The sequence below is a fragment of the Larus michahellis genome, chromosome 1 (assembly GCF_964199755.1).
Source record: "Larus michahellis chromosome 1, bLarMic1.1, whole genome shotgun sequence".
NCBI lineage: Eukaryota > Metazoa > Chordata > Aves > Charadriiformes > Laridae > Larus > Larus michahellis.
In genome coordinates, this window is record NC_133896.1 from 167527426 (window position 1) to 167554669 (window position 27244).

The 27244-nt window shown below is 36.7% G+C and overlaps 1 protein-coding gene across 8 annotated transcripts in view; it reads right to left on the reverse strand.

The window, feature by feature from the left end:
• GPC5 (glypican 5) overlaps positions 1-27244 on the reverse strand; it is a 735781-nt gene that overhangs the window by 319241 nt on the left and 389296 nt on the right. For 6 of the 8 annotated variants that reach the window (XR_012584227.1, XM_074563128.1, XM_074563139.1 and 3 more), the window contains one exon: positions 25358-25520. Coding sequence is in view for 7 of the 8 variants with exons in the window: in XM_074563101.1 (XP_074419202.1) it covers positions 25358-25520 (163 nt within the window). In the remaining variant the exon portion in view is untranslated. Of the gene's footprint in view, positions 1-17208; positions 17337-25357; positions 25521-27244 lie in introns of those variants that run through there. The other 2 variants (XM_074563159.1, XM_074563112.1) reach the window with 1 other exon arrangement.

Here is a 27244-nt window from a genome sequence, read left to right on the forward strand (position 1 = left end):
GCTCACCACAACTCTTTGGGCTTGACCATCCAGCCAGATTTTTACCCAGTGAAGAATATACCTGTCCAGGTCATGAGCAGCCAGTTTCTCCAAGAGAATGCCGGGGGAAAAACTGTCAAAATCTTTACTAAAGTCTAGGTAGATAACATCCACAGCCTTTCCCTCATCCACTAAGTGGGTCACCTCGCTATAGGAGGAGATCAGGTTAGTCAAGCAGGACCTGCCTTTCACAAACCCATGCTGACTGGGCCCGATCACCTGGTTGTACCATACGTGCCACATGATGGCACTCATGATGATCTGCTCCATAACCTTCCCACCATCGAGGTTAGAATGACAGGCCTGTATGCTGCAAGAGACTTAGTCATGTTGCTTAAGGTAACTAGTGACCCTGTGGTGATAACCATGATACAGAAACCTTTGTAGAATGTAAAAACATGGCAAGTTCTCCTTTCAAGAACCAGCTAGTAGAATAGAATTATCTTTTATGTATTTTTAGCGCCTATTTCCTCTTATGTAGCTTCTTCAGACACTGTGCATTCCTAGATGATTAAAAGTAATCCACATAATTTTTGCAGTACAGAAAAAGCAACTCTCATTTTCAGTCTTTGACTGCCTTCTCTTACAAAATACATTCTTGTTCAGTGTAGGTCTATTTCACTTAAAAAACCCAGGCATTGTCTTATTTTCACTATAAGACATCATACCAATGATTTCTATGTGTTTAATAAGGCAGAAAGAAGGGTGTATGTAGTTAGTCAATGTATGCTATTGTATATATACTGCAAAAACACTACTATAAATAGGACATAAATTTCAATGTAAAGAATAAAATAATTCAAATAAATACAGATTATTCAATTAAATTTTTAGTGGTTTATTTATTTATACTTTTATTGGACCTTATAATTAAAGAATTATAGTAGTTGGAATGCATTTAGTGGAGAAATCAATATTTGATATTAAATGTGCTAAAAAAAATTTATTGCTTTTTATACAAATAAGTGTACTCAGACCAAACAAGCTAACTATGGTCATTCTCCATACTGTATGGCTCACAGCCCAGTGCGCTACTAATAAAAGAAAAATACAAGAACTGGTCATTTTTACAAAACCCAGAGTCGGGCCTCTGACTGCTTTTTCACTCTTCATTGTCTCAGAAAGTTGTGAAAAAAGGAACAGCAATCCATTTGCTCTTTCTTCAGTTCTTGAACTCTTGGCAGAAACCTGTTATTTTGTTTGTACAGATTAGGAGAAGGAAGAGAGCAAATGTGCATGTTCTATAGTCACTGAATTCATTAATATGACCAATATAACCTAACTTTTTAAACCAATGTTTATGAAAACTGGAGGTGGTCTCTTTGGCTTAGTAATGGGTCTTGTTGCCAACATAGGAATGCATGGTAATACAACAGTACGCAGTATCGCTTTCTTTCTTTCTTGCCCTTACTCTCACTCCTTGTAAAAGAAAAATTGTGAATGGGAATAAATACAGAAAGTGTTGTGATGAGGACTATATTTGTCTATGATCCCAAAGTCTGAAATCTTTTGAAAGGATTAGGGTAGCTAACAACAAAATGGAATAAAAAGAAACAAAACACATTAAAACATTCAGGAGGAAATTCAAAACTATCAGAAAATTGATTTTTGAGCTGTTAATTTATGCAATGGATATTCAGTGAAACCTTGTTAAAGCAGCACGTGGGACTCCCTGTTTAAAACATGACAGCAGTGAGATTGTGTCCAAAGCTAAGGAGAGCTGGTAGCTGGCTTCAGATAGATGAGTGAAACTGAAATGTTCTGTGCTAAGAACAGTCAAAGAAGACAGCAGAAAAACAAAGGATATGGTGAGAAAAAATACTGCTAATACACTCCAGAAAAAGAAGGAGGGGATAGAGCACTTTTAAGACAGAGGTTCTGAATCATGAACAAAACAAACAAATCTGTTATTTGCTTACTATACTTGGGAAAACAATGAGACGTACTTCCATTAATCAAGAAAAATCCCTTGATTTCAGTATCAGGTTATCTTCCTTAAGAAAATGAACTAACACAAACCTGAAGACTCACTAAATACTTAGGTCACAGTGAGAAATAAAGCAAGATAAAATGATGAAAACTGACACGTCAAAGATTGCAAGACAAATTTTCCGGGTTTCATGGTAAGACAAAAGACTCACATTAAAAGCAATAACAGATAACTGGAGAAAACTGTTTTTTAATATTTTAATATGAAAATAACCATTATCAATACTGAGAATCATATGATCTACTAATTGCTAAATCTGCTAGTATACCAAATATGCTATTTAATAATTTCATTGATATTTTAAAATTTTGATTTTGCTTTAGTTAATTCCTGGACTACAAAGACTGGACAAAATCTGTGTGCAGGTTAATAGGTTATCTTTCAATGAAAAAAAAAAATCCAAGAAAAAAAACATTCTTCGTGAAAACTGAACCCTTGATAAACCAACAGTAAAAAAAAAATGAGGACCACAGCCTGAAAAAACAGTATGCTTCCCTAGATGATGCCATGAGATATTGACCACACACAACCTTAATAAAATATGTTATATGCCCCTTCCTCTTTGTAGGAGTCTTATATTGATGTGTTGTAAAAGTCTTCTTTGGAGAATATAATATGCTAATACTTCAGTAGGCGTCCTGTACATAACTACTGGTTTAGTTGTAAAATGTCTCCCTATCGTAACTATTGTGAATTAAAAGGATGAAAAAAAGAAAAAAATCTATTCATTTTTATTACTCTTTGCCTTGGGAAACTGTGATTAGATTGATGTAATCATTTGTTTAAAAACAGACTACTTGGAAGTTAAAGAGGTTGCAAAGATAATCTGCTTCCTTTTTCCTACATCTATATTACCTTGCATGAGGCAATAGCTACACATTGTAAAAAGAAATAAAAAAGGTTTGATAAAATAGGGCTTTTTTATTTTCTTTTCTTAATTTTAGCCACTTAAAGCTCACCGCTTGGGTCTTTAGATGTTCTATTTTCAGTCTCAATTTTGACTTCTTTTATTTGCCAGTGACCTTTAAAAATTATGAAAATCAAAATATGTTAGAGGAAATACTCCCACTCAAACTGCAAAATAAACTAAAAGTACATGCATGTTCTCTTGCCTTTTGCTGTGTGTCTCTGTTGTAATCTCATAAAATATTAGTGTGTATTGGGTTTGCATGGCAAGGTTTTGGTAGCGGGGGGAGGTATGTGTCCAATAGAGCCAATGCCAGATGGCTCCAAGACAGACCTGCTGCCAGCCAAGGCTGTGCCCGTCAGTGACAGTGGTAGTGCCTCTGCGGCAACATATTTAAGAAGGGGGGGAAAAACTGCTGTGCAGCAGCAGCTGGAGGAGAGGAATGAGAACATGTGAGAGAAACAACTCTGCAGACACCAAGGTCTGTGAAGAAGGAGGGGGAGGAGACACTCCAGGCACCAGAACAGAGATTCACCTGCGGCCCATGGAGGCCCATGGTCGAGCAGATATTCACCTGCAGCCCATGGAGGACCCCATGCTGGAGCAGGTGGATGTGCCCGAAGGAGGCTGTGACCCCATGGGAAGCCCATGCTGGAGCAGGCTCCTTGCAGGACCTGTGGGGAGAGGAGCCCATGTTGGAGCAAGTTTACTGTCAGGACTTGTGACGCCATGGGAGAAACACACTGGAGCAGTCTGTTCCTGAAGGATTGCACCCTATGGCAAGGACACACACTGGAGCGGTTTATGAAGAACTGCAGCCCGTGGGAAGGACCCACACTGGTGAAGTTTATGGAGGATTGTCTCCAGTGGGAGGGACCCCATGCCAGGGCAGAGGAAGAGAGTGAGGAGGAAGGAGTGGCTAAGACAATGTGTGATGAGCTGACCACAACTCCCATTCCCCGTCCACCTGTGCCACTGGGTGGGAGGAGGTAGGGAATTTGGGAGTGAAGTTAAGCCCAAGGAGAAGGGAGGGGTGGAGGGAAAGTGTTTTAAGATTTGTTTTTATTTCTCATTAACCTACTGTGATTTGATTGGTAATAAATTGAATTAATTTCCCCAAGTAGAGTTTGTGCCCATGATGGTAACTGATGTGTGATCTCCCTGTCCTTATCCTTTTGTCATATTTTTCTCCCCCTGTCCCATTGAGGAGGGGGAAGGATAGAGCAGCTTGGTGGGCACCTGGCATCCGCCAAGGTCAACTCACTACACGATGAAACGGAGATAATGTCATAAGAAGGAATATTCAGAAGTGGTCCATCAAAGTGTTTAATTTTAATTACTTTGAATATTTTTTCACAATATTTCCTAGTGCTGTTTTCCAAAATGAGAAAAGACTGAGAAATGGGCACAGCTGTGACTAAACGCTTCATCACAAATGATTTTTGATCCATTATATTTTTTTATAGATAAACATAAAGATGAAATCAATGCAGTAAAAGCAGAAGTTAGCAGTTTACCATTGCAAAATTGATGTGCACAGTGACATAATATTCACTTGCCAATATCACTTGCCCTACCAATGAGTCATCAAAAAATTCTCTATTGCATACTAAATGCTTCAGCCACTCACATATACAGCCTATGAGCCAGTACTCTGACTCATAGGTACCTAATATTTGGTGCTTCTGAATAATGAATGGGTCACTGAACACTGGTAAACATGGAACTCATGGGCTATGGTAGCCATTGTGTTAGTTGTTTGCTAGTATAAAAATAAGCTTTTGGGGGTTCCATTTTGTTCCCAAATACATCTTTATTCACAGAAATTTTTAGCTGTATACAAGGTAGAATAAATCCTATTTTGCAGATAAAATTGTTGTAGCTACTGGTAAGAATAACCTATGTTTGAAACAGATGGGCTACACGATTTCTTTACTTTACCTTCTTTGTTAAAATGCAAAGAAGTTTTTGGCATCAAAAAATTTCTTCTGGTGCATTTAAGTCGTAATTTTGCCTTTTAATTATATAAATGTGACTTAACAATGTAAGTGTGTTTTATAGCCTTAGCTTTACAGTGTATGCTTCACAAATCAAGAGATGCAAATATTACATGCTATGGAGAAGTAATGAAAAATGAGTTACCGTGGTAGGAAGCAAAACAAAAAGTCTCAATGTGCTATTACTGTATAACATTTTTATGGTGGGTCTGATAAGAAGGCTAAGGTTCAGTCCATAGGACTGCCATCATATGAGACCGTTTGTTATTATTAGACCAATTTCATAAGTGTATTCAAGTCATTTGACTGTTCCAGCCAAAAAAATTGATATAAGAATATTTAATCATAATTATAATAGGCAGATAATATGTGAGTTGTAGTTGTGTCTCATAGTAATCAATTGTTCAATATTCTGTCACTTGATTAAATATCCTTTCTGGTTCCTCCCTGCATACTCCTTCACTAATTTGAAAGAAAGGACAGAGTGATTGGCTAGCATTTCATGAAGATAGCTAAGAAGGCATAAATTTCAGTGGTGTGAAAGGCATCCCCAATTTCCCCAACACCTGTCAGTGCCCAATGTGCCTTTCAAAACCATGGCACAGAGACCAGGGTTTTATTCCACACGGTAACTTCTGAATTCTGATGACAAAATCTGTCATTGCAGCTAAAGAGATGAAAGGTATTTCTAACAATGGAGCTACTAAGCTCACTGAACAGGCTGAACAGATGTGCTGGATGTGGAAACACTTATCATCAGTTTTGACTAGTGGATGAAAGGAAGGCAGTGGACATGGGTTTCTTTGGATTTTAGCAAAGCCTTTGATATTGTCTCTCACAGTGTCCCTGTGGATAAAATGTCCAGCATACAACTAGACATGCACACAATATGATGAGTGAACAAATGGCTGAAGGGTCGGGCTCAAAAAATTTTAGTAAATGGGGTAACACCTGGCTGGTGGCCAGTCACTAGTGGTGTTTCCCAGGGCTCAGCTTTAGGGCCAGTTCTCTTCAATGTTTTTATCAATGACCTGGACACAGGAGTTGAGTGCACACCAAGTAAGTTTGCTGATGATGCTAAATTAGGAGAAGCCATTGATTCCCTTGAGGGTAGAGAATAAAATGCTGGGCAATCACCAATTGTATGAAATTTAACAAGGATAAATGCCAAATTCTGCACCTGGTATTGGTATATTCCTGGGTGGACGTATAGATTCAGGAAGAAGAGGCTGTAGTGCAACCCTGAAGAAAGGGATTTGGGAATTTCAATATGAATCCACAATGTGCCGTGGCAGCCAAAATCGCCAGCCATATCCTGGTGTGCATTAAGTACAGTGTAGCTCATTGGTCTAAAGAAGCAATTGTCCCATTCTACTCAGCATTGGTGCGGCCTCACCTCAAGTACTGTGTGCAGTTTTGGGCTCCAGAATACAAGGATATAAAAATATTAAAATATGTCCAAAGGAGGGCAACAAAGATAGTGAAGGGACTACAGACATGACTTATGAGGAGTGGGTGAGGGTATGAGGATACTAGGTTTGTTCAGAAAAGGAGACCAAGAGGTGACCTCATTGCTGTCTACAACTTCCTCATGAGGGGGAGCAGAGAGGAAGCTGCGGATCTCTTCTCTCTGGTGTCCAGCAACAGGATGCAAGGGAATAGCTTAAAAGTGCATCGGGGGAAGTTCAAATTGGATATTAGGAAAAAGCTCTTCACTAAGAGGGTGTTCAAGCATGGGAACAAGCTACCCAGGGAAGTGGTGATGGCCTCAAGACTATAGGTGTTCAAGAAGCAACTGGACAATGCTCTTAGATACATGATTTAACTTTTAGGTTGCCCTGTATGGAGTCAGGAGTTGGACTCAATGATCCTTTTGGGTCTCAGGATATTCTATGATTCCATGACTGACTGAAAAACCCCTCCTCTTTCTCCCAATCCCACACAGAGTTTAGTCGGGCCTACTTCTAGTCAGGCAGAAGTATCATAAACTCTAAATGTTAGCTGATAAACTTTCTTAACCTCAAGACATGAAGTCTGTATGTAATAACTGAATATTTTTTTTTTCACTGATAACACATGGCAGAGAATTTGCATTGTACATTGCTTGCAATTAATAAGTTTTTTCCACATTTCATAGCAGAAAACTCTGCACAGTTTAAATTGCAAGAATGCATTCTCATTGTCCATTTGGTGACACTCACATTCGACAGTGGATTTCAGTGTCCCACTGGAAAGCATACATGCACACACACTTTGAATATATTTGCTTGCTTTCTTATGTAGGCACCACCCTGTATCTGAGGGCAAACAATTAATTAACAGAGAGTTTGTTCAAGAAGTGCTTTTAAAGTGCTGCTTCCTATTGTATTTCTTTATAGACTGTCAATTTGAGCTTTTTTTGACCATCAGTGGGTCTCCACTGTAACCTTCCTCCCTCTTCTCCCCTATCTCCTGTGCAAGTAGCACAGCTGTCAAGAGATAAAATGTTCAAATTTTTCCTAAAACAAAATAAAATAAAGCATGTTTTTAGACAGAGCTTTTGGGTAAGTATTTGTTGGCTGTCCTGTTTCTTTAATTCCTGGGGAAAAGCCTAGATTCTAAAGCTAGTGATGGACTGCTTACTACCAGCATTTAAAAAAAAAATAAAAAAGAAAGAAAGGAGAAAAAAAAGAACCATGACACTGCAGTAGACAGATGATACCAAACCTCTCTGTGATTAACTGGATGTAGAAGAAAATGAAATAGTAACCTAAGGAGGCTATTTTTTTTTTAAGTGATTTATACAGTATATTAAACAGTGGGGAAATCCTTTCTGGAGAAATCCTTTGGAGAAAGAACATGTGTTTATACTGATGTTTGTTACAGTGTTGTAGCACATAAATACCCAAACTGGCAAACACTGTACTCGGATTTCAGTTAATGAAATTATGCCATAAAATAACTATATCCTTTAATTGACAATATCTAAATACTTGGATTTTTATTTTTTTTTAAATCAAAAATATTGCAGAATCTCATTCTCTTACCAAATTAAGACCCTGTATTTTTAGGATACTGACAGTAATACCTTCTCAGGAGCAATCAATCACATGCTGTACCTGATAATATTCATACCCTTCTCCCCTGCCATCAGTCTTTGCTATTTGTCAGCGAGTGCTACAGTGGCATCTTCTGGCATACAGAAGAATTAATTGCCTTTTTGATGTGAAAGAACATTGCTATTAAAAGGGTAAGTTCAGAAGCTAAAAAGCTGAAATAAACAGCACCTGCTCTTCTTCAGTTATTTTGTTTAGAATTATCAAAACAGTAATGAATGATGAGAAATTAAAATCTAGCTCTTTGGTAAGTGGCCATTTGGGCATGAGAGTTTATGTGCAAGGCAACTGCTTCTCAGGCTATTAGTATCTTAAATAATGACTTATAATTGTATCAATTGACATAAGATGACAAATGGTAGTTAATTAGAAAAAGGAGGAACAATGAAAAAGGAGGAAAAAAGGCAATAGATAGAACTGACTAGAAAAGAAAAAAAAAATATTATTGTCTTTTTAAATCCACCTCTTGAAACACTTTCTGTTACGTTTTATGGCTTACATTTCATAGAAATTGCTGCACAGTAAAATAAATTAATGTTTATGGATTTGGCGATAATGAGAGTTGTTAATGAACTGAATATTATATTTGATATTTCAGTAGAAAATGGCTTTATAACTTCATAAAAATGCTACTGAATTCAAAGATTTTATCACAATCTCTTTAATTATATATTATATTTTCCTTTTTTATGATATATGCTATCACATCATACACCACACGTCTTGCTCGGTGCATTCAAAGAAGTGACTCTTGAGATTCACTGCAGAAGCAGCAACTTCCTCAGTCCACTGATGAGAGCCTTAAAGTGCTCATTCCTGGGCCATTGTTGCTCAGCACAGGTCATAAGAAGTTACCATTTATTTCTAGCATCTATTGAATGTTTCCCTTTTCTGTGGAAGTTGTTAACAAAGGTATCAATCACAGGACCATTTTTCACAGTGTGAAGCTACTGGGATTTTGGTAGCTGGTGACTGTCTCAAAAGAACAAGTCCTGAATCTGTCAAAAATACTTGGCATAGCAGCTGATGTCCTGACTGTACATAAGCAGATCTACAGGCAAAAGGTTCTCTCTGATTTTTACTTTTAAAAATCTGATCAAATTAAGAGTAAATTAAAATAAAAATTCATGGAGCGATACACTTGTTAACTTACTGCAGACAGAGCTGTAAAAAAAATTAACAGTTTTTGAAATCTGACTGGCCAGACCTTCCAGATTTTGCCCTTTCTGCAGTGTAAGTACAGCAGTAGACTCACAGTTGAGCCCACAGGGCTGGCCAGAGAACCGGACCATGACCAGGGCTGGATTAAGCAGCAAGTGATTAAAGTGAGCTGAGTACTTCCTCAACCTCTCCACTCGGCCCCACTTCCAAAAGTGATTCCTTCTTGATAAAGACAGAGGAGTCCCCTGTGGTACCTGACACACCAGTGTCCAGGGTGTTATCGCACTGGGTTTATGTGGCCAGCTGTGAGGAGAGACCAGGGCTGCTTCGTGCCAGACACAATTAGTTCCAGTGGACCTGCCACAGGACACAGCTGAGCCCCATCAGTCAAGATGGTAATGCCTTGGGAAAAATGTGTTTAAGAAAGGGGAAAATGCTGCCTGGCAATGTAAAGAGTGAGGGGCAGGGGGAGGGGAGGAAGTGAGAGAAACAACCCTGTGAACACCAAGGTGAGAGAAGAAGGAGAGGGAGGAGGTGCTCCAGGCGCTGGAGCAGAAAATCCCCTGCAGACCATGGAGAGGACCACACTGGAGCTGATAACAACACTGCAGCCTGTGGAGGACTCCATGCTGGAGCACGTGGATGTACCCTGAAGGAAGCTGCAGCCTGTGGAGAGGAGCCCATGCTGGAGCGTTCTTATCCTGAAGTACTGTAGCACATGGAGAGGACCCACACTGGAGCAGGGAAGAAAATGTGAGGAGGAAGGAGTTGCAGAGAAGTCCTGTTATGAACTGACTGCAACCCCCATTCCCTGTCACCCCTGCACCACTTGGTGGCAGGAGGAAACAAAGGAGCTGGCAACGAAGCAGTGAAGTGGAGTGAAAATGGGACGGTGATGAAAGGAATGTGTTTGTTCCTTACCCTCCTACTCTATTTTAGTTGGCAAGAAATTAAATTAATTTTCCCCAAACTGAGTCTTTTTTCACTCATGGTGGTAATTGGTAGGTGGTCTCTCTGTCTTTATCTAGACATAGAAATTTTTTCATAAAATCATAGAATGGTTTTGGTTGGAAGGGACCTTAAAGATCACCTAGTTCAAAGCCCCAGCCATGGGCAGGGACACATCCCACTAGACCAGGTTTCATCTTATCTTTTTTTTTTTTTGGTCATTTTTTGAGGAGGGAAAGTGAGAGAGCAGCTGGGTGAGTATCTGGTAACCAGCTGAATCAGTCCACCACATCTATATCAACATATAGAAGAAACACATTCAGTTTTCCTTAAAGTGTTGATCTCTAAGTAGTTATAGTAGAGGTCCAGCATCATGTGTAGTTCAACTATACTGGCTAGAGGACATACAGCTCCAGAGGACAGGCAAGGTGTGCAGCAGCGGCCACCTACTCAGCTAAATCAATTTGCGAACAACAGTCAGTGCTCCTAGTTTGCTTATATTTAAGGTGCGTCTAGGTGTCTTCTGTGTCTAAGTCTTGGGAGTACCAGAGCCTAGCACACTGTAAACTGGAAACTTATTCAAGTTTCTTATTATATTCATTTAAATATATGAGCACGCATATTTAATTATTGAATATGAAATCCCCGATGTGCACTTTTAACTAGCCAACATTTAACAAACAATAAATGTTTTAATAAATCTCAAGTACTTTTGTAAGTCACAATGTATGATCAATATTTTTTGTCTATAACTAGTTTTTGCTGAACATTTTGATTAGGAAACCTTCACCTTAACTAATAGTTCCTTCTTTCTTTGGCTAATAACTGAATTTATCTATGTAAGGTATCAATACAATATGTACTAAGTGATTATTTTGCATCTATTTAGCTCATACATAGCTTCTTCCTTCAAGAACAACTATCATATTCTGATTTCAGAAATAGTATTTTTTAACAGACAGCTGTTTCCACTCTGTCTAACAACTGACATGTTTTCCAAATGTCATTGTTGCAATCTGTAAGATTCTCTTAAGATTCTCATAAGGGTGTTATACTTCTATATCACTATCACCTGTGCAAATGTCCCGAACTGTGTTTCTTATGTCCTAAAGCTCGTCACAGGATCCACCCTTTGGCCTTGGAGGTGGAATCTTACACACATCAGCATTTCTATTTAAGCCTATAAACATTGAAAAAAAATTAAAAATGGTGGAACAAACACAATAAAGGTAGTGAACAAGGACATTTCTGCCTATTTCTCATACATCCTTCTCCATTCAGACTTGTTCTTACTCAGTCATCTCAATCAGACTTTTTCCTCAAAAGATTCCTCTCTTCAGGACTTGTTTCTTATTCTTAGGCATTTTAGTTTAGTCTAACACTGTTGTCAAGGCTACATTTTTCCTTCTCCAGGTTGGGTCTCAGAGACATTTTGGCCCTGAATAAAAATGGCATTGATTGACTTATGTCCATAATGCTTAGGGCATTACTGATAATAAAATAAAAACAAAGGATCCATGCCTTTCCCAGAAACGTGGCACACTTTTCCACATGATCTGTCCAGGATCACAACGTTCATAACATGCCCAAATCATATGTCTGAAAGAGAAATGTACCAACTACTCAGGGGGCCTTTAATTTAACCTTACACTATAAAAGCAGTTACCTGGGGATGACTGCATGTAACATATACTTAAGAATGGAAGCCAAAAGGGAGAAAAGATCCATGTTTCAGAGATGTAATGGATTTGACACAAAAAACACTAGTGACTATATGGTGCCACAAAGGATGCCTGTGTCTATTGAGCTGTGGTATAACCTGCTGTTTCTGCAACTGGGTAAATCACAATGAAGCAGGAGATGTTCCCTTTCTCACGCATGTCTACAGGCCCTGAGCAGAACCTGCTTAATGGTGCTCCAAGTAAGAAAAATGACTCATGTTTAGCACATCTAATCTCACTGCTACTGGCCAACATCTGTCAGAGAGTTCTTCTAGTTAGCCAACCCTTAAAAACACAGAGTGGAATTTATTTCCAGATTCACTTATCTAAATGTAGGTATCTACAATACAAGGTTTAATGTGAGATAGTTCCTGCTATAGACACTGGAAACCCAATTCATACAGTCACAAGAAACTAGTGAGCATATATTGAAACAGACTCCCGAAATGATCTGCTAAAATGACAGCATGTCTAAGCAACTGAGTCCCACCCCTGCAACTAAGTGTCTGATCTAGAGGGGAATCCTTCTAAGAGGAGCAGGGAATAAAGAATAATTTTTCCGTTGTACTATCTTTGCCATGCATTTCTTCCTAGAATGTAAAAAAACTGGTTTTGTGCCTATTAGCAGACTAACTCTGGAAAAGATGTATCACATTTGTAGGCCAGATTGGAATTTTTCAGATGTCTAACCACTTCCCTTTAGAAGAGCAGAAGAAAATGGAACTCGGTTGCTGCCTTGTTGATACATTACTTCAGGGAATACAGGTCATAACTGAGTATTTTAGAATGGATTCACCCTTCTTTGGGAAACTTTTGCTGATTTTCTTTTTCTTGTATTTATATTCACATACATGTTACAGATTTTAAGAACTGGGTCTTGCATAGTCACATATCCCACACAGATTACTTCTAGGGGGAAAAAAAGTGCTAAATTTCAGTAACAAACAGAAATTAACTGATTGTCTTTTATTTAAAAGTTTTTAAATGGTCTGAACATGAATTACTGAGAAGCAGATTATTCAAGGCATTGGAGTTATAATCATTAATAGTGTAAGACACAAATATGAAATTAATCTGATTTAAGTCTCTGCACAGGTTGCAAAGGGAGCTCTCAGGAGATCACAGACTTGGATTTTTTTTAAAGAACATAATAAAGACTGGAAGCACACGACAGGCAGAGGAACTACCTTTGATTATAAACTACCTTTGAGTGTACAGAAGTGTGACATTTATCATGGTTACAATCTGTTTAAAAAATAGATTGAAAGATAAAGGTCTGATGTGATTCATAACTTTGAAAAAGAAGAAGATTCTTTCATAAGAAGATTTAAAAAGTGTTTTACAGTTCCTTTTCAATTCAGTGAAATAATTCCTTTTTAGTATAATGGTCATAAAAGTTTTGGTTTGTTGTAGTTTTAACATCTATTTTTCTGTGTTCCAAATCTAAAGAGAATAGATAAAACATCTGTTTTATCATACCAAGATACCAAGACAGTTTGGTAACCAAACACACCATGCGATTCACAGCCATTCCCAGATTCTGTTGCACCAGTAACCATTTTCTCCACCATAGATGATGCAAAAAAGGAATGATTTCTTCTCCTAGCAAACAAGGTTTTTCAGACAACGTGAATTCCATTTTATGGGCCTTATTGGCTGTATTTGCAAGTAGCCCCTCTATTTTATGTTGTAACAAATCTTTACTGATCTCAACAATAAGACTGTAAAGTACATTGAAAAATATTTATTCCTTACCTAAAACTAAGCAAAATGAAATTTAAACCAGAGCAAAAGCAAAAGAACCTAACTTAGGGAAGGACTTGTCTAACTAACTTTAGATATCTGTACTTGAGCTACTGAAGCTTGAGTCCTTTTACAATCAGTTGAGAGAAATAAGGATTGTAGGGCACAATTCGTCTCATCCTAATGGAGGTGCTTAATATAGGCCTAATTAATTGCGCCCTCACGTGTCTATTAATTGCCAGTGATACATGTTTATTCATCTACAGTGACTATAAAAGGCATCTAAATTTCTTAGTTCAAGCACAGATGTTTACATTATAAACAGGTAACATGAAGAAAAATCCTGTCCCTGTATCCATTGTTATTAAAGTAAGATTAGCTTGTGAAGAAAATAAAAAAAAAATAACAGTAGTGTATAGCTGTCTTCCAACATTCATGTTAAGATTTTGGGTGGTGAAAAGGTCAGGTTTTTACTCTAACATTAAAGTAGCTAACCTGATCATTTTAGGGAATTGTTACTAGGATATGATAATCCTTTCAAACTGCATGGAAGGTTAGCTATTTTTTTTTTCTTTCCCTCAAAGTAATAAGAAGAGTCAGTTTCTACCAAAAACCTCTTATATTTTCTTTTAGGTTTCATGTCAGTATAGTAGAAATACACTGGAAGAATAAAAGAATCATCAAAAGTGGATAATAAAAGCTATCACAGACATTGTGAGAAATGAGACATTAATTGTGGGATGGCGCTCTTCTCCCCCGCCTCACCCCAAAGAAAATGATATTAAAATATGGAATAAAAATACAGAGCAGGCCAAATTCCCAAAGAAAATATTCAGGTCTTTGCTGATTTTGTCTCCGATCCCAGCCTCTCCAAAACATGAACAAGATCAATTCACTTGTGACAGACTTAAAAAGTAAAATTCAAAATTTTGAGCTAAAGAAAGACCTCTTGGAGATAATAAACTCACACATGGGGCCAACTGGAGATGAAAGCAACTCTTTGGAAGGTCCGTTTTTCAAAAATAGCTTGACTTTTGGATGCGTATTTGAAGCAAAAACTCACAGCTTTTTGAGGATTAGATATCACCACTTAGAGAAAGGTATTGATTTAAACACATTTGCTTGAAAGGACTATATTTTTGCGGTAAAACTCATGCTCATTTTTATTAATATTAAAATATAATTAGAAATTTGTAATTCCTACTAAAGTCATTATGTGGTCTCTCTGGAAAATGCATTCTCCTATGAAGTCAGTGAAACGATGCCTACTGACTTCAGAAAGAACTTGATCAGAACTCATTTAAAATGTAACACATATTAGCCTTATTATTTTCCAATTATCCAGACTTTGCATAAACAAGCAGTGTATTTTGACTTGGTTTTGCGTACCTCAGATTCACATGCAAAAATTAATAGTACATACCTTAATCTAGAATAGATAAGTAATTTTAAATGTTTTGTATGAAAAAATGCATAAAGATGCACTTCTTTTTTTAAGAGTTGGAAACAATGTCTTCTTTTCCTTTGATGAAATTTTCAAAGTTCTTATCCATTAATGGGATGAAACATAAACCTTTTAAAAGCTGTTTCAGCAAAACAAAGACCTAAATTCGGGTCAAACACTAGTGAAGGGGTTATTTTGTTTTTCCCCCATATGCTAGGTGAATGACTTTATCCACAGCTCTAGAGACTTAGCCTGATTATTATCTCCCTCTAGTTTTTCCTGCTGTATTCAAATAACTAAAGAGTCTTTGGGCCAAAGAGAGATGGATTTACAATGGGTAAAGATAGGAGACAATGTACTTGTGCATAATCTGCTGGTTTTTGAAAGACTAACCTCAACCAATTTTCCACTGGCTTATTTGAAGGGATTGGGTTAGAAAATCACACAACTTTGATGATATCACATAACACATCAATAACATTCTCATAGGCTGATACTAATTGGGAGGCTAGGGATCTCTCACCCTCCCTTCTCACAGGAAGACTTCTCTCTCTTTCCTTTGTCTTTTGGGAAACTGAAAATCTTTTGAAGAAAAAGATTTATTGTAATCAGTACATTCCTGTGGAAAATTTACATTTCAATAAATCAGTATTTTTCTTTCTGTTACATATTGTCAACACATATGAAGTTCAAAGATTTTTCTGTATGCATGATCAAGTGTTAGCATAGTAATACATAATGATATAAATTATTGAAGCATAAAAAAAGCCACAGTGATACACAAGTTCCAATGATTTCCACAAAAAGTAAAAATTCACTTGCAGACTCGTATGCATAGACCTTCACTAGGCTGTGAAGTTTGCACAGATAAAGTTGCTGGAAGTATAATGACATGAAGCAGTGTGAGAAAAACCAAAGCAATTTTATTTGAAATACCATGTAAAAACTGAGAAAAATTACAAGACAACTTCCTTGTATCTTATTTTGCAAAAAGGTGTGATCTGCATATTCATATTATGCATTGGAAAAAGCAAATGATGACATTTCAGTTCCCAGTTGTTTCCTATTTAAAGAGTATCAGCTCTCTCTTGAACACAATCTTTTGTCAGGAGTCAACATTTGTTCTTCTTGAGTGATGAATTTAACCTGAGTAAGGGATTAAAGCTGTACTGTCAGCTTGGATTGTTAATTCAAAAACAAATAAGGGGAAGGGTTACAAAACATTTGCTAAGGGAATTCACACAGAAGCAGAAATAAAGTCAGCTAATACAAAATTTTGTACTTTTCAACTGTGCATTACGTGGTATTAACACGTTACACTCAACAGGAAGATTATGATAAAGCCTACCACTAACACAAACACACACAATCACTCACGGAATCACGGAATCACGGAATTCAAACCCTTCAAAGGTTTTAAGTTAAGAAAAAACATTTAATGCATATACTCACTGGTCTAAAACACAGCACATCAGAGCAGTGTACTTATTACAAATTACCTACATTAAAAACATGAGGTTATGTCTTGATTGGAATTACCTTATAATAATACCACTAATTCTGAAAATTTTACTCAATGTATTATTTCATTGAACTGATATATAAATATTCATGCTCACAGTGACCAGTAGGGAAACAAACTTTCCAGCAAAGTATCAATGCATATTGCTTTCTAATTCATTCTTTTATATTTCCTGCGTAAAAGGAATAAGATAATAGATGTTACAGCTATTCATCTGGATAGACAAGAGCCCAAATTCTTTCTTATTTTTACAGGAGTAGAAGAAAAGTAACCAGTGCCACTCTTACAAATGTATTAGTGTACACAACCTGCCTCTTGGACAAATTCAGACTTAACCACTTCTTAGTTTTTAGCAAGTTTCAAAAAAACCCTCCTGCCTACTACTTTATGCCTCCTGAACTTGAGCAAAGATAATATACTCTGTTATGTCCTTTCCTGATCTGGATTTTCCTGTGTAGGTTACAGCTCCTCAGGAGCTCCTTTTTGGAATAATCAGAATATGGTGTTGTGTGGTCAAGATATGATGCAGGTTGAGTACCACCTGAACTACCTTTAGACTAATTGGCTATACATAGGAATAAAATTAGCATCCTGGAGAAGATAGTCACTTTATTTGGTACTGGAGTAATAAAAGGGTAATTTATCAGTCTGGAGATTACTGGGGCTCCAATTAACAGCACAGAAAGGAAAGCTCACTCATTTCCCTGGATTCATTCACTTCCTTCTGACTTTTCCTTCTCACCAGCACGGGAATCCTTCAAGCTGTTTCCTTGGATAGAGAAGGGGAAAAAAAACCCAAATTCTTCTGATTGGTCTTACAGATATGTAGACACTTTTGAGCTCTTTGAACCAACAAGTTATATACTGAATGAAAAGTAATACACCATTTACTTGTTTCACCTAATTTTAGACCAAAAAGCACAGAAGCAGTTACAGAGGACCAGAAAGTCAATTACAGATACAGTCCTAGCTTAAACAGTGAATAATATGTCAAGTCTCCCACTGTGGACTATAAAATTAATTCTGAATTGTCCTTCTATGAAATGGGTAAAAACATGTTCTATAAGAAATGTTTTTGCCTGGAATTAGTGCAGAAGTCACAGCAGATGCTACAGTGGGGAAAGGAACTCTCTTCTCACTTTTCAAAATTATGTGGAATGTCCTGTAAGATCCCTCATTTCCTGCTCCTCCTCCACAATTGTCTTTCAAACATATTTTATTTTTTTTAATTCATTTTTATTAGAATTGAAACGTTCTGAATTGAGTGAATATATAAAGAATGAAGTCATGTAGCCCTTCCAAAAACAACTGAACAAGAATACTTCACATTAACAATGGGGGATTGGGAAGAATACTGTTGTGTGTAAACAAAATAAAACCTGAAATCCTACTCAGACATAAGTGATCTCTTCCTTTACGGCGGTAACACAGAGTGCAGATGAGAGTTTAAAGCAATATAACAGATGGCAAACATCATAATGGAGATTTTATTACTTCCACTATCTGGCGCGTTCCACCAGTCTTCTTCAGTCTTTAAATACTGAGACACTCACAGACAGCAGAAATCTAATGAGAAGCCCTTCACACCACTTCCGTGATGGTTTGTACCCCAGTGCTTTACTTCTGGAGCTGAGGATGGTGAATGGCATACAAGTAATGGAAGAGGTTGCCCAGTGAACACAGGAATGGATTAACTGTGTTACCTGATACCATGCTGACAACTTTTAAGGCTGAAAGTGTAACTTTCAGACTTGTCTACTTATTAGTCTTTGTTTCCTTTGTTTAATTAGACAATAGATTTTTAAGCGAAGGGGCTGTGAACTGTGCAAGAAACTCTAGTTTTGGACCATATTTCTAATACTTTAATACATTCTGAGATTTACATTCTGAGACAAAGATATTGGTTTTCCAATACACTGGGATAAAGATGCACTCAAAGACACTGATCAATAACAAGCTTATTGTTAAATAGGTGTGGTAGAAGTATTGAAATCTTTTTAAGTAAACAGCAGATCCAGACCGGAACTTTCAAATATAAGCCTCTAAAAAGTACTTTGGGGGAATATCATGTCATTAAAGCAATTTTATTGTTCATTAGAATGTTTAATCTATTTTATTTGTATACATATACTTTTAAGTTTGCTTCCTAATAAGTTAAAATAGAGATTAAGACTGTTTTAAGATTACATGATACAATTTTTTAAGAAGTTTCAAAGTAATCCAGGGGCTCTTCATTTAGCATTTGACAGTCTGTGTAGTTGTGTACCACTTCCAATTCAGACCGTGAGTCCTCATTCATGTTGAACTCCTTTGGTGAATCCATCTCAATCTAGTCTTGTGATGATTTATATAAGTCCTATGTGCTTAATGACAGATGTTTTTTTTATAATAAACAGAGGTCAAGATAAATACAGTCATTTTGTCACATTTGCCTTTGCTGCCTAAACCAGTCTTTTCTTCTTCTTGTGTCTCAGTGTAGTACTTTGAATGGACATTAGCTCAGTGAAATCATATGTTATAGCACAGATAAGATTTGTACTCAGACTAGTTATTTTGTTCAATGAACAGCAACTGCTCAATTCCAGCACATCTAGGATGGGAATGGCTGATGAAGCAACTAAGGGAAGCAGCTGTACAAATGGGAGATACTGTTGCTCTTTCTTCTAATTCCACCTGTTCATGTGAATTGGTATTACTGAATTGATATAACTCTTCTTTTTCTATTTAGGAAAATATTGTGCCCTGCCCTGGGTAGGCCTGCCAGTGGTGAGAAGCAAGATGGAAAAGCCACTACAGAATTTGAACATTTCCAGGTATAGCAGTTAGTGACATTTGCTCTCTTTGAATTAGGGAGCCTAATGAAGTTTCACACGTGTGCTAGCTTTAAGAAGCTTTGATCACAGAAGATGCCATCAGAATCAGATCTAAAATTAAAAAAAAAAAAAAAAAAGAAGAAAGCAACTATACTGAAGTGAGTGAAGGATCAGACGGAGGAGAAAGGTTGTTTGAGACTTGAGTATATAACATCAGATAAGTGACACAGACTGGTTTATTTGAATCACAGTATCCTCTTTTTACCTGGAGATGTCGTGGTTTCAGCTGTTGTAGAGTTAACTTTCTTCCTAGTAGCTGGTGTAGTGCTGTGTTCTGGATTTAGGATGAGAATAATGTTGATCACACACCGATGTTTTAGTCATTGCTGAGCAGTGCTTACATTAAGTCAAGGACTTTTTAGCTTCTCATACTGCCCTGCCAGCAAAGGCAGGGAGGGGACACGGCCAGGACAGCTGATCCAAACTGGCCAAAGGAATATTCCATACCATATGAAGTCACACTGAACAATAAAACAGGGAGGAGTTGGCCAGGGAGTGGCGGCCGCTGCTTAAGGACTGGCTGGGCATCATTCAGTGGGTGGTGAGCAATTGCATTGTGCATCACTTGTTTAGCATATTATTTTACCATTGTTATTATTTTCCCTTCCTTTTCTGTCCTATTAAACTGTCTTTATCTCAACCCACGATTTCTACCTTTATTTTGAGTCTCTCCCCCACCCTACTTGAGGGGAATGAGCGAACGGCCGTATGGTGTTTACCTGCGTGCCAGGTTAAACCACAACAGAAAATGACAAAATAAAGCCTTCTCAAAGTTACTTTCCCTCTATCGCATAGTCTGAACAAGAAAAAAATAATCTACAGATTAAGCAGTCCTAAAAAAAAAACCAAAACTTTTTGGAGACTTTTTGCCTCAGACAGGATGAATATCAGGTGAGACAAAAAAGCAAGTGAGAGACCAGATTTGCCTGTAAATACCTTAAACACAAAGACACCTTTGATGAGACCCTAACTAGGAGATCTCTTGGTGTAGTAAAGAAACACCCACGTTGCATGGCAAATTGAGAAAAAGAAAGACAAAGCAGTGGTAGAGTGCTTTTCAGAAAATTAGTGGCCTTGATAAAAGTCTTATGAGAATTTTTATAGATGGTATTGAGTACCTCAGAGGAGTGATATCAGGATAAGCCCTTCCTCACGGAGCTGTTTGTTTGAAAACAGATTCAAATCAATATATAGGTGATAAGTATTTGTTGTTATTACCTCTTGCATTCTGCAGTGGGTTTTGAGGAAGTAATTCATTGTGACTCATGAAATAGTCCTGTGGGAGCTCCTGGGTTAGAGCAGAATAAAACTAGTAAATGAAGTGTCAGGGCTTTATACTACTGTTTATTTTACAAATTTAAAGTGCACAATCCTTTCTAGTACTATTCCTTCAAATAAGAGTACCAATTTGCTGTATTTTAAAGGCACTTAGGAAGAGCGAAGCATTCAGAACAAGTATAGGGCTTTGAAATATTGAATGTAATGTAAGGATTGACTGATATGAAAACCAGAATTTTTCAAAATACAACATATTTTAAGCACTCCTGTAATGCTAGGGCTATCACTTATGAGTCATAAATATCAAATCTCTTCATTGGCCTTCCAAAGCCTAAAGCCTGCCATCACACATTTGTCAGTCTCCAACATTAAATGAAAACAATTCTTACATCTGTAACGCTGTAGAAATAAGTCATCTTTGACTTCAGAGGCTATGTGTTCACATGAAATTGCTAGAGGTTTGTCTTGGCAGAAACATATCTCCTCCCTTCCCCTCTCTTCCTTTCAGGTCTGAGCATCGTACACGTGTTTAGAAGGCAATGACATGGCATCAAAAAAAAGGCAGACTTGTCTTTACATTTTATACAAAGCAACATACTTAAAAGGGCTACTTCTGTATCATACTTTATCAGCTTATTACGGTTATGAATTTGTGGCAGACAAGATCGTTTCCTTGGTGAAAATGTCTGGAAGAGTTAATGAAAAGGAACTCGGACTTTGGTGAGGACCTCCAGACTCTGTTACGGTACAAAATAGGTAATAATTACCCTTTCTTTCCTGGCTGATTATGAGACAATGCAAAGTTGCCCAGAAAATTAAGACTGTAAAAAGTTTCTTTGGTGAGGAAAAAATAAAACTATCTGTATGACTCCGTGTATAAAAAAAATGTTACTAAACCCCATAAATAATCTTTTTTCAATGCTTTTAATGTGACATATTAAAAGGAAATAATTATGAAATAACTTACCTATTCTATGTCATAATTATATTTTGAGCTTCAAAAATTTTAAATGCATTATAAAGTCCTATACCAATATGACAAGAAAGTATCTGGTTTCTGGAGTTTATTAAAACTTCTTAGAAGTTGTTTTTACTTAAAAGTTCTTCTTAGACAAAATGACTGTAACAAGAGTATGTATTTAAAACTGCAACAGTAAAAGTTGAGTTCGTATTCCCACATTCAAACTATTTGGTGCTACAGTTTAATCCTGGTGTCATTCCTGTCTTTTACACGTCTACTGTCACCTATTTATCAATATGGATGGAAGACTAAGTCTCTGTATTATAGAGAAACAGGACTATCACCCACATTTATGTGTTCTTTGCCCCACCCTATTTCTGCCTTCTGTCTTTATGGTTTTCTTACAGTTTTTTTGCAAACTGAAAGTTAACAGCAATGAAATACTAGGCCACTGATATTTCTACTGTGCATCATTTTTCTTCTGCCATGATTCCTAAGTTGCTATGTGGACATTGGCCAACTCAGTTCATTGTATCTCTACTTGTCCAGTCCTACTGCAGCTGAGGTCTGTTTTTCAGCTTAAAAAAGTGGTCACGTTCGTTACACTAATAAGTGAGTGTTTTATAATGCATAGAAGCAGCATGTAACAGTGGAAAACCTGAACAATGATCTGTTATATACCAGAAGAAACAAAGTAATATTATACAGATGTACAGCGACTCTTGAGCTTGGCTTCTGAGCAAGATTGCAAGCGTTTGCAGATCAGAAGCTTATGAAGGGTTGGATTTGAACAAATCTAACTTTTCAATATTGTTCACACTGCAAGTGTGGATTTTTTTCTTTTTTGTATCAGTTTATTTAGGACTACAAATATAAGCTTCTATATAACAAATAAGTTTGGTTGGTCTTCTATGACATATATGAATATTTATATATGACATATCCCGTCGCATATCCCGTAATGTCCTCATAGGTAAGCTTAGGAAGTGTGGGTTAGATGAATGGACACTGAGGTGGATTGAGAACTGGCTGAATGTCAGGGCTCAGAGGATTGTGATCAAGTGGTACCTGGTGACAGGACAAGGGGCAGTGGGCACAAACTGGAACACAGGAAGTTACATCTGAACATGAGGAAAAACTTCTTTGCTTTGAGGCTGACAGAGCACTGGAACAGGCTGCCCAGAGAGGTTTTAGAGTCTCCTTCTCTGGAGATATTCAAAACCCTCCTGGATGTGTTCCTGTCCAGCCTGCTCCAGGTGAACCTTCTTTGGCAGAAGGGTTGGACTAGGTGTTCTCCGAAGGTCCCTTACAACCCCTACCATTCTGTGATTCTGTGATTCCATGACATATCTAAATACAGAAGAATACTCAGAGGTTTCTGGCCATTCGCATGCAACTAAAAAAAAAAATGGGATGCACAAAAAAGCACTAGAACTAACAAGCTAACATTGAGGATCAAATATGCTGTAGTCAACATCTAGGTTTAGCTGAAGTTCAGTCATGCTTTTCAAAGATCAATAAGAAATATCACCGGAGTAAATCTAGCTTCCCAGTTCAAAAACAAAGAGTTCAGCTTAAAATTGATACCGGTCACCTGAAGCTAATAACTATCAGCAACTTAAATTGTGATGATGTTGCCTTTTAATTTTTTAATTGCATTTTAATTTCTCACATAAAATCATAAATCTTGATATGATAATTTTGTTTGCTTACTAAAATACACTTACTTAACTTTTTTTCACTTTCAATTTAGCTTTTAATTCCCGAATTCTCACTCTTACATCACAACATTTCAAAAGAATTGTTCAAGCCCCTGTTTTGTTTATTTTAAATATACACTTAAGTGATTTCTAAAGAAAAAGATTTTCCTGACTTATATTGTAACAAAATTCTTACTAATTGGAATGTTTTAGCAGTTCTACTGGACAGAAAGTCGATGTCAGTAAACGCGCGTGATACCCCAGAACAAAGTAAAGTAATGTTATGTGTGACTCTTTCTGATATACATTCAAGACACCTTTTAAGGCGCATTCCAAATATTAAATTCATGGCAGCATAAATCCATAAAATCACAACAGCTCATCAAAGGTACTAGTAATTCAATATATATGCACAGGTCATTATATTGAATGGTATGGACTCATAGTTTTGTTAAGTACTGTCTCAGAAAAGGTTCAAATGAAACAGCATTACGTGCAAACTTCAGTATGCCTAATACATAGTTTATAATTCTAGAGATTTATAAAACATGTAGTATAAAGAGAATATGAAGGCTAATTATATTTTTGGCATTTGAAAAGATTACACTAAATATATCAATATGAAGGAAATTATAACGCAGTAGAAGAGGGTGAAAGAAAATGTACTATTCTTACAATTCTTTTGTCATTTAATACTTGCTTAATAGCTCTAGTCATATTCTAAGACTATTTTACAGTCTTTCCATACCACGGAATGTCATTATCAAATAGATATAACATATCCAGTATTCCAAAGTACATCTGTTTTTAAATATTTGATCTCTAACTTCTTTTTCCAAAGTTAAATCTTCAAATGCATTCTCAGGAAGTAAGTGTCCAAATCTTTTTGCAGACCTCTTAAATTCCCATCTAAAGAAGTACAGCAGGACTTGAAAATGTACAGACAAGGTATCAGTGCAACAGCATCTTAGGCTGAATCTAAGCTGACCTGCTAAGGCTTGCTCCAGGATACTCAGTCTCATTTCTCCAGCTGTTTAGATCAGAATTGGGCAAGCGTACACTATAGCTGCTCTACGGCCACATTTCTAGATTGTCTTTTCACTGTCAAGTCAAAAAGGACCTGGGGTTCTCACCTAAGCTTGGAAACTTGGGATACACTCTAATTCAGTAAATACAGGTAAATTCAGGGATTGACCCCAACCTTGACTTATTATTCATTAGTGTCGAATTTCAAATGCAAAATTCAGAAAAATGAAAAAAAAAAAAAAAAACACCAAAATTCAGAAATGCAATTTTTATGATACCAGGCTTCTATTACCATCATCTCTGCCTATATTTCTGCACTTGGAAGAGAAGTAAGTGACACAGAATAATGTCTGGATGCAGAGAAGTACTTAACTTACTTGTGCTTCAATCCAATTGCTCTGATGTCAAAATTTTTTGAAGAAGAATGTTAAAAATGTGGTTCAGAAAAGAAAAAAAAAAAACACACCGCAGACATAAAAAACAAAAAAAAAGTAAAAAGGCAGAAAGAAGTGTAAGAAGCATTGATGCTGAGTGGGCTACAGTACATTGGTTCCAATACTGCTCTATGAAATTCAGCTACAACTAAACCTTATATTTTCCCACAGTTCCATGAAAAGTTAGAACAATTTCTCTGCTTAGTTGCCAAACCTTTTATGTGTAAGTAGTAACTCACAGGAACAAGTCATTTTAACACTTTTTATCTGACTAAAATACTGTGTTGAGGTCTGTCTACATTATGCCAAATATGTATTAATGTGTTATGCTGAAACTGATAGTCATGATACCATGCTCACAGAAATCCTATAATTGCAGTCCTATTCCTATAAATCTTGGAACTGTTATACAGACAACTTTTCCACACCTTTTCCAAGATAATTAAGTGGTATTTCTTAGTGGGAAATATGCTAATTGACTATTTAAATGTACGAAGGAAATAGAATAATGGACTTACTGTCTGTAATTTTCAGGACTCTTTTGACTTCTCCACTTCCTGATCCTCCACAACCATCTTCATCATCACAGTCTCCACTGATTTGTTCATCCACACCTCCACCACTGCCTGTTTGTTGGAGATCCCATTTATGATATTTAGGAAATGATTTGCCCTGTAACAGCTGAAGATAGGGTATACAAGTTAGCGGTACAGATGGAAAACTTCAGCGAGTACTCAAAATTTCATATATGTCTCTCTAATAATTATCTGATTTTAAAAGAAAACTCCAGGATCCACAGAATGATAGTAACTAATGATGCCATACTTTTGCCAACACAGTATTTATGGAAACAAAACACAGCCAGTTTAATGAACTACACCCAGTTAAACAGGACACTTTTCTTTTTTTTTTGGCCCAGTTCAAATCATGACACAGCTCCAAAGCCAGCTGTATGACAGGTTAGTCTTTGTCCCTGAGCTTTGTGGCATAAATGTGGGAATGAACCTCCAGCAAGACAGTTTTTCAAACAAGGTTTCCATAGTATAGTATAGTATAGTATAGTATAGTATAGTATAGTATAGTATAGTATAGTATATATTTACATATATACATTTTTTCAGCCTGAAAACATGCATCCCCTTCTACATTCAGTATCTCTGGCTCAGTCTTCAAAATGTATTAGAGTAATAAGGTCTTTATATTTTCCTGCTTCGCTAAACTTCAGCCCAAAGTAGTTATGTTTTCTTTTTTTTTTCCTTTCTACATATTGAACGTTATTGACTTATGAATTTAGATCTGAAAACTCAGACAATCCCACTAAGTTTCTTTAAATGCAGTTTCAACATTGAAAAATTGTTCTTCAACTTTTTCCAAAATTTGAAAAAACTTGAAAGAGTAGAGATTAAGGAATGAACACGCTTATCTGTAATTTGGATTTTGTTTTTCTCTTCACTCTCCTTAATGGCACAAGAGGAAATATTGTCTCCATATAAATTCACAGATCTCAGTGCTGGTTCTCTACCAAGCCTGGCTTAGATCTAGTATAATTTTTTTAATAAATTTATACCTATGTACTTCTTCAAAGCTAGTTTGATTCACATTACAAATAAAGATAAAAGGCATTTAAAATGATTAGTCTGTTGTGCTGCAATTTTTATAAAGCTATTATTTAAGAGGAAAAGAAACACAGGTTATAACTGGATGATTTTTTTGTATACACTTACTGGGTCTTCCGGCTGAATAAGGAAAATTACTAGCTGTATACTGTGTGCCTAAAAAAACCTCGTATAATAAATGTTCTTCTCTTTTTATTGCAGGCTAAAATAATCTCTTTTTCTTTTAGGTGTCCAAAAAGGTTTCCTATTCTATAAAATTACTGTCTTTAAAAAAAAATACTGTGAACTTAATTATGCATCATTGTCTTTCAATTTCAATGAAATAAGCAGCAAATATTATTTTGAACCATGTTAGTTTGACTGAATTATGGCAAGGGTTAGGTCACCAGTGTTGTGAGGTTGCAGTAGGCACACCGATATTCCAGGCTAGATTTGCTGGATCTTTCCCTTAGTTTTGGTGAAAGTTTGTTGAACTAAGATTTTGGTATCAAAAACATATCCTTTGCTGGTGGAATTTTATTTTCACAGAGAATTTGTGTTTTCTTACCACTACTCTGGTACATGAGCACAGGTGAATTATTCAGGTGTAGAACAGCTGAAAGGTCCCTGGGAGTCTCCAACTTCACACCTTGACTACATAGCTTTGGGAAGTTGGGCATCCGGCTTAGGTCTTTTACTGCCCAATTGCCTGAAGACCCCTTGGAATTTTCACTGGTGGCTTATTGGAACGCTTTCTTTGACAGAAATAGCAATTCTAAAAATGGTTATAATACCAAAAAGAACCATTAA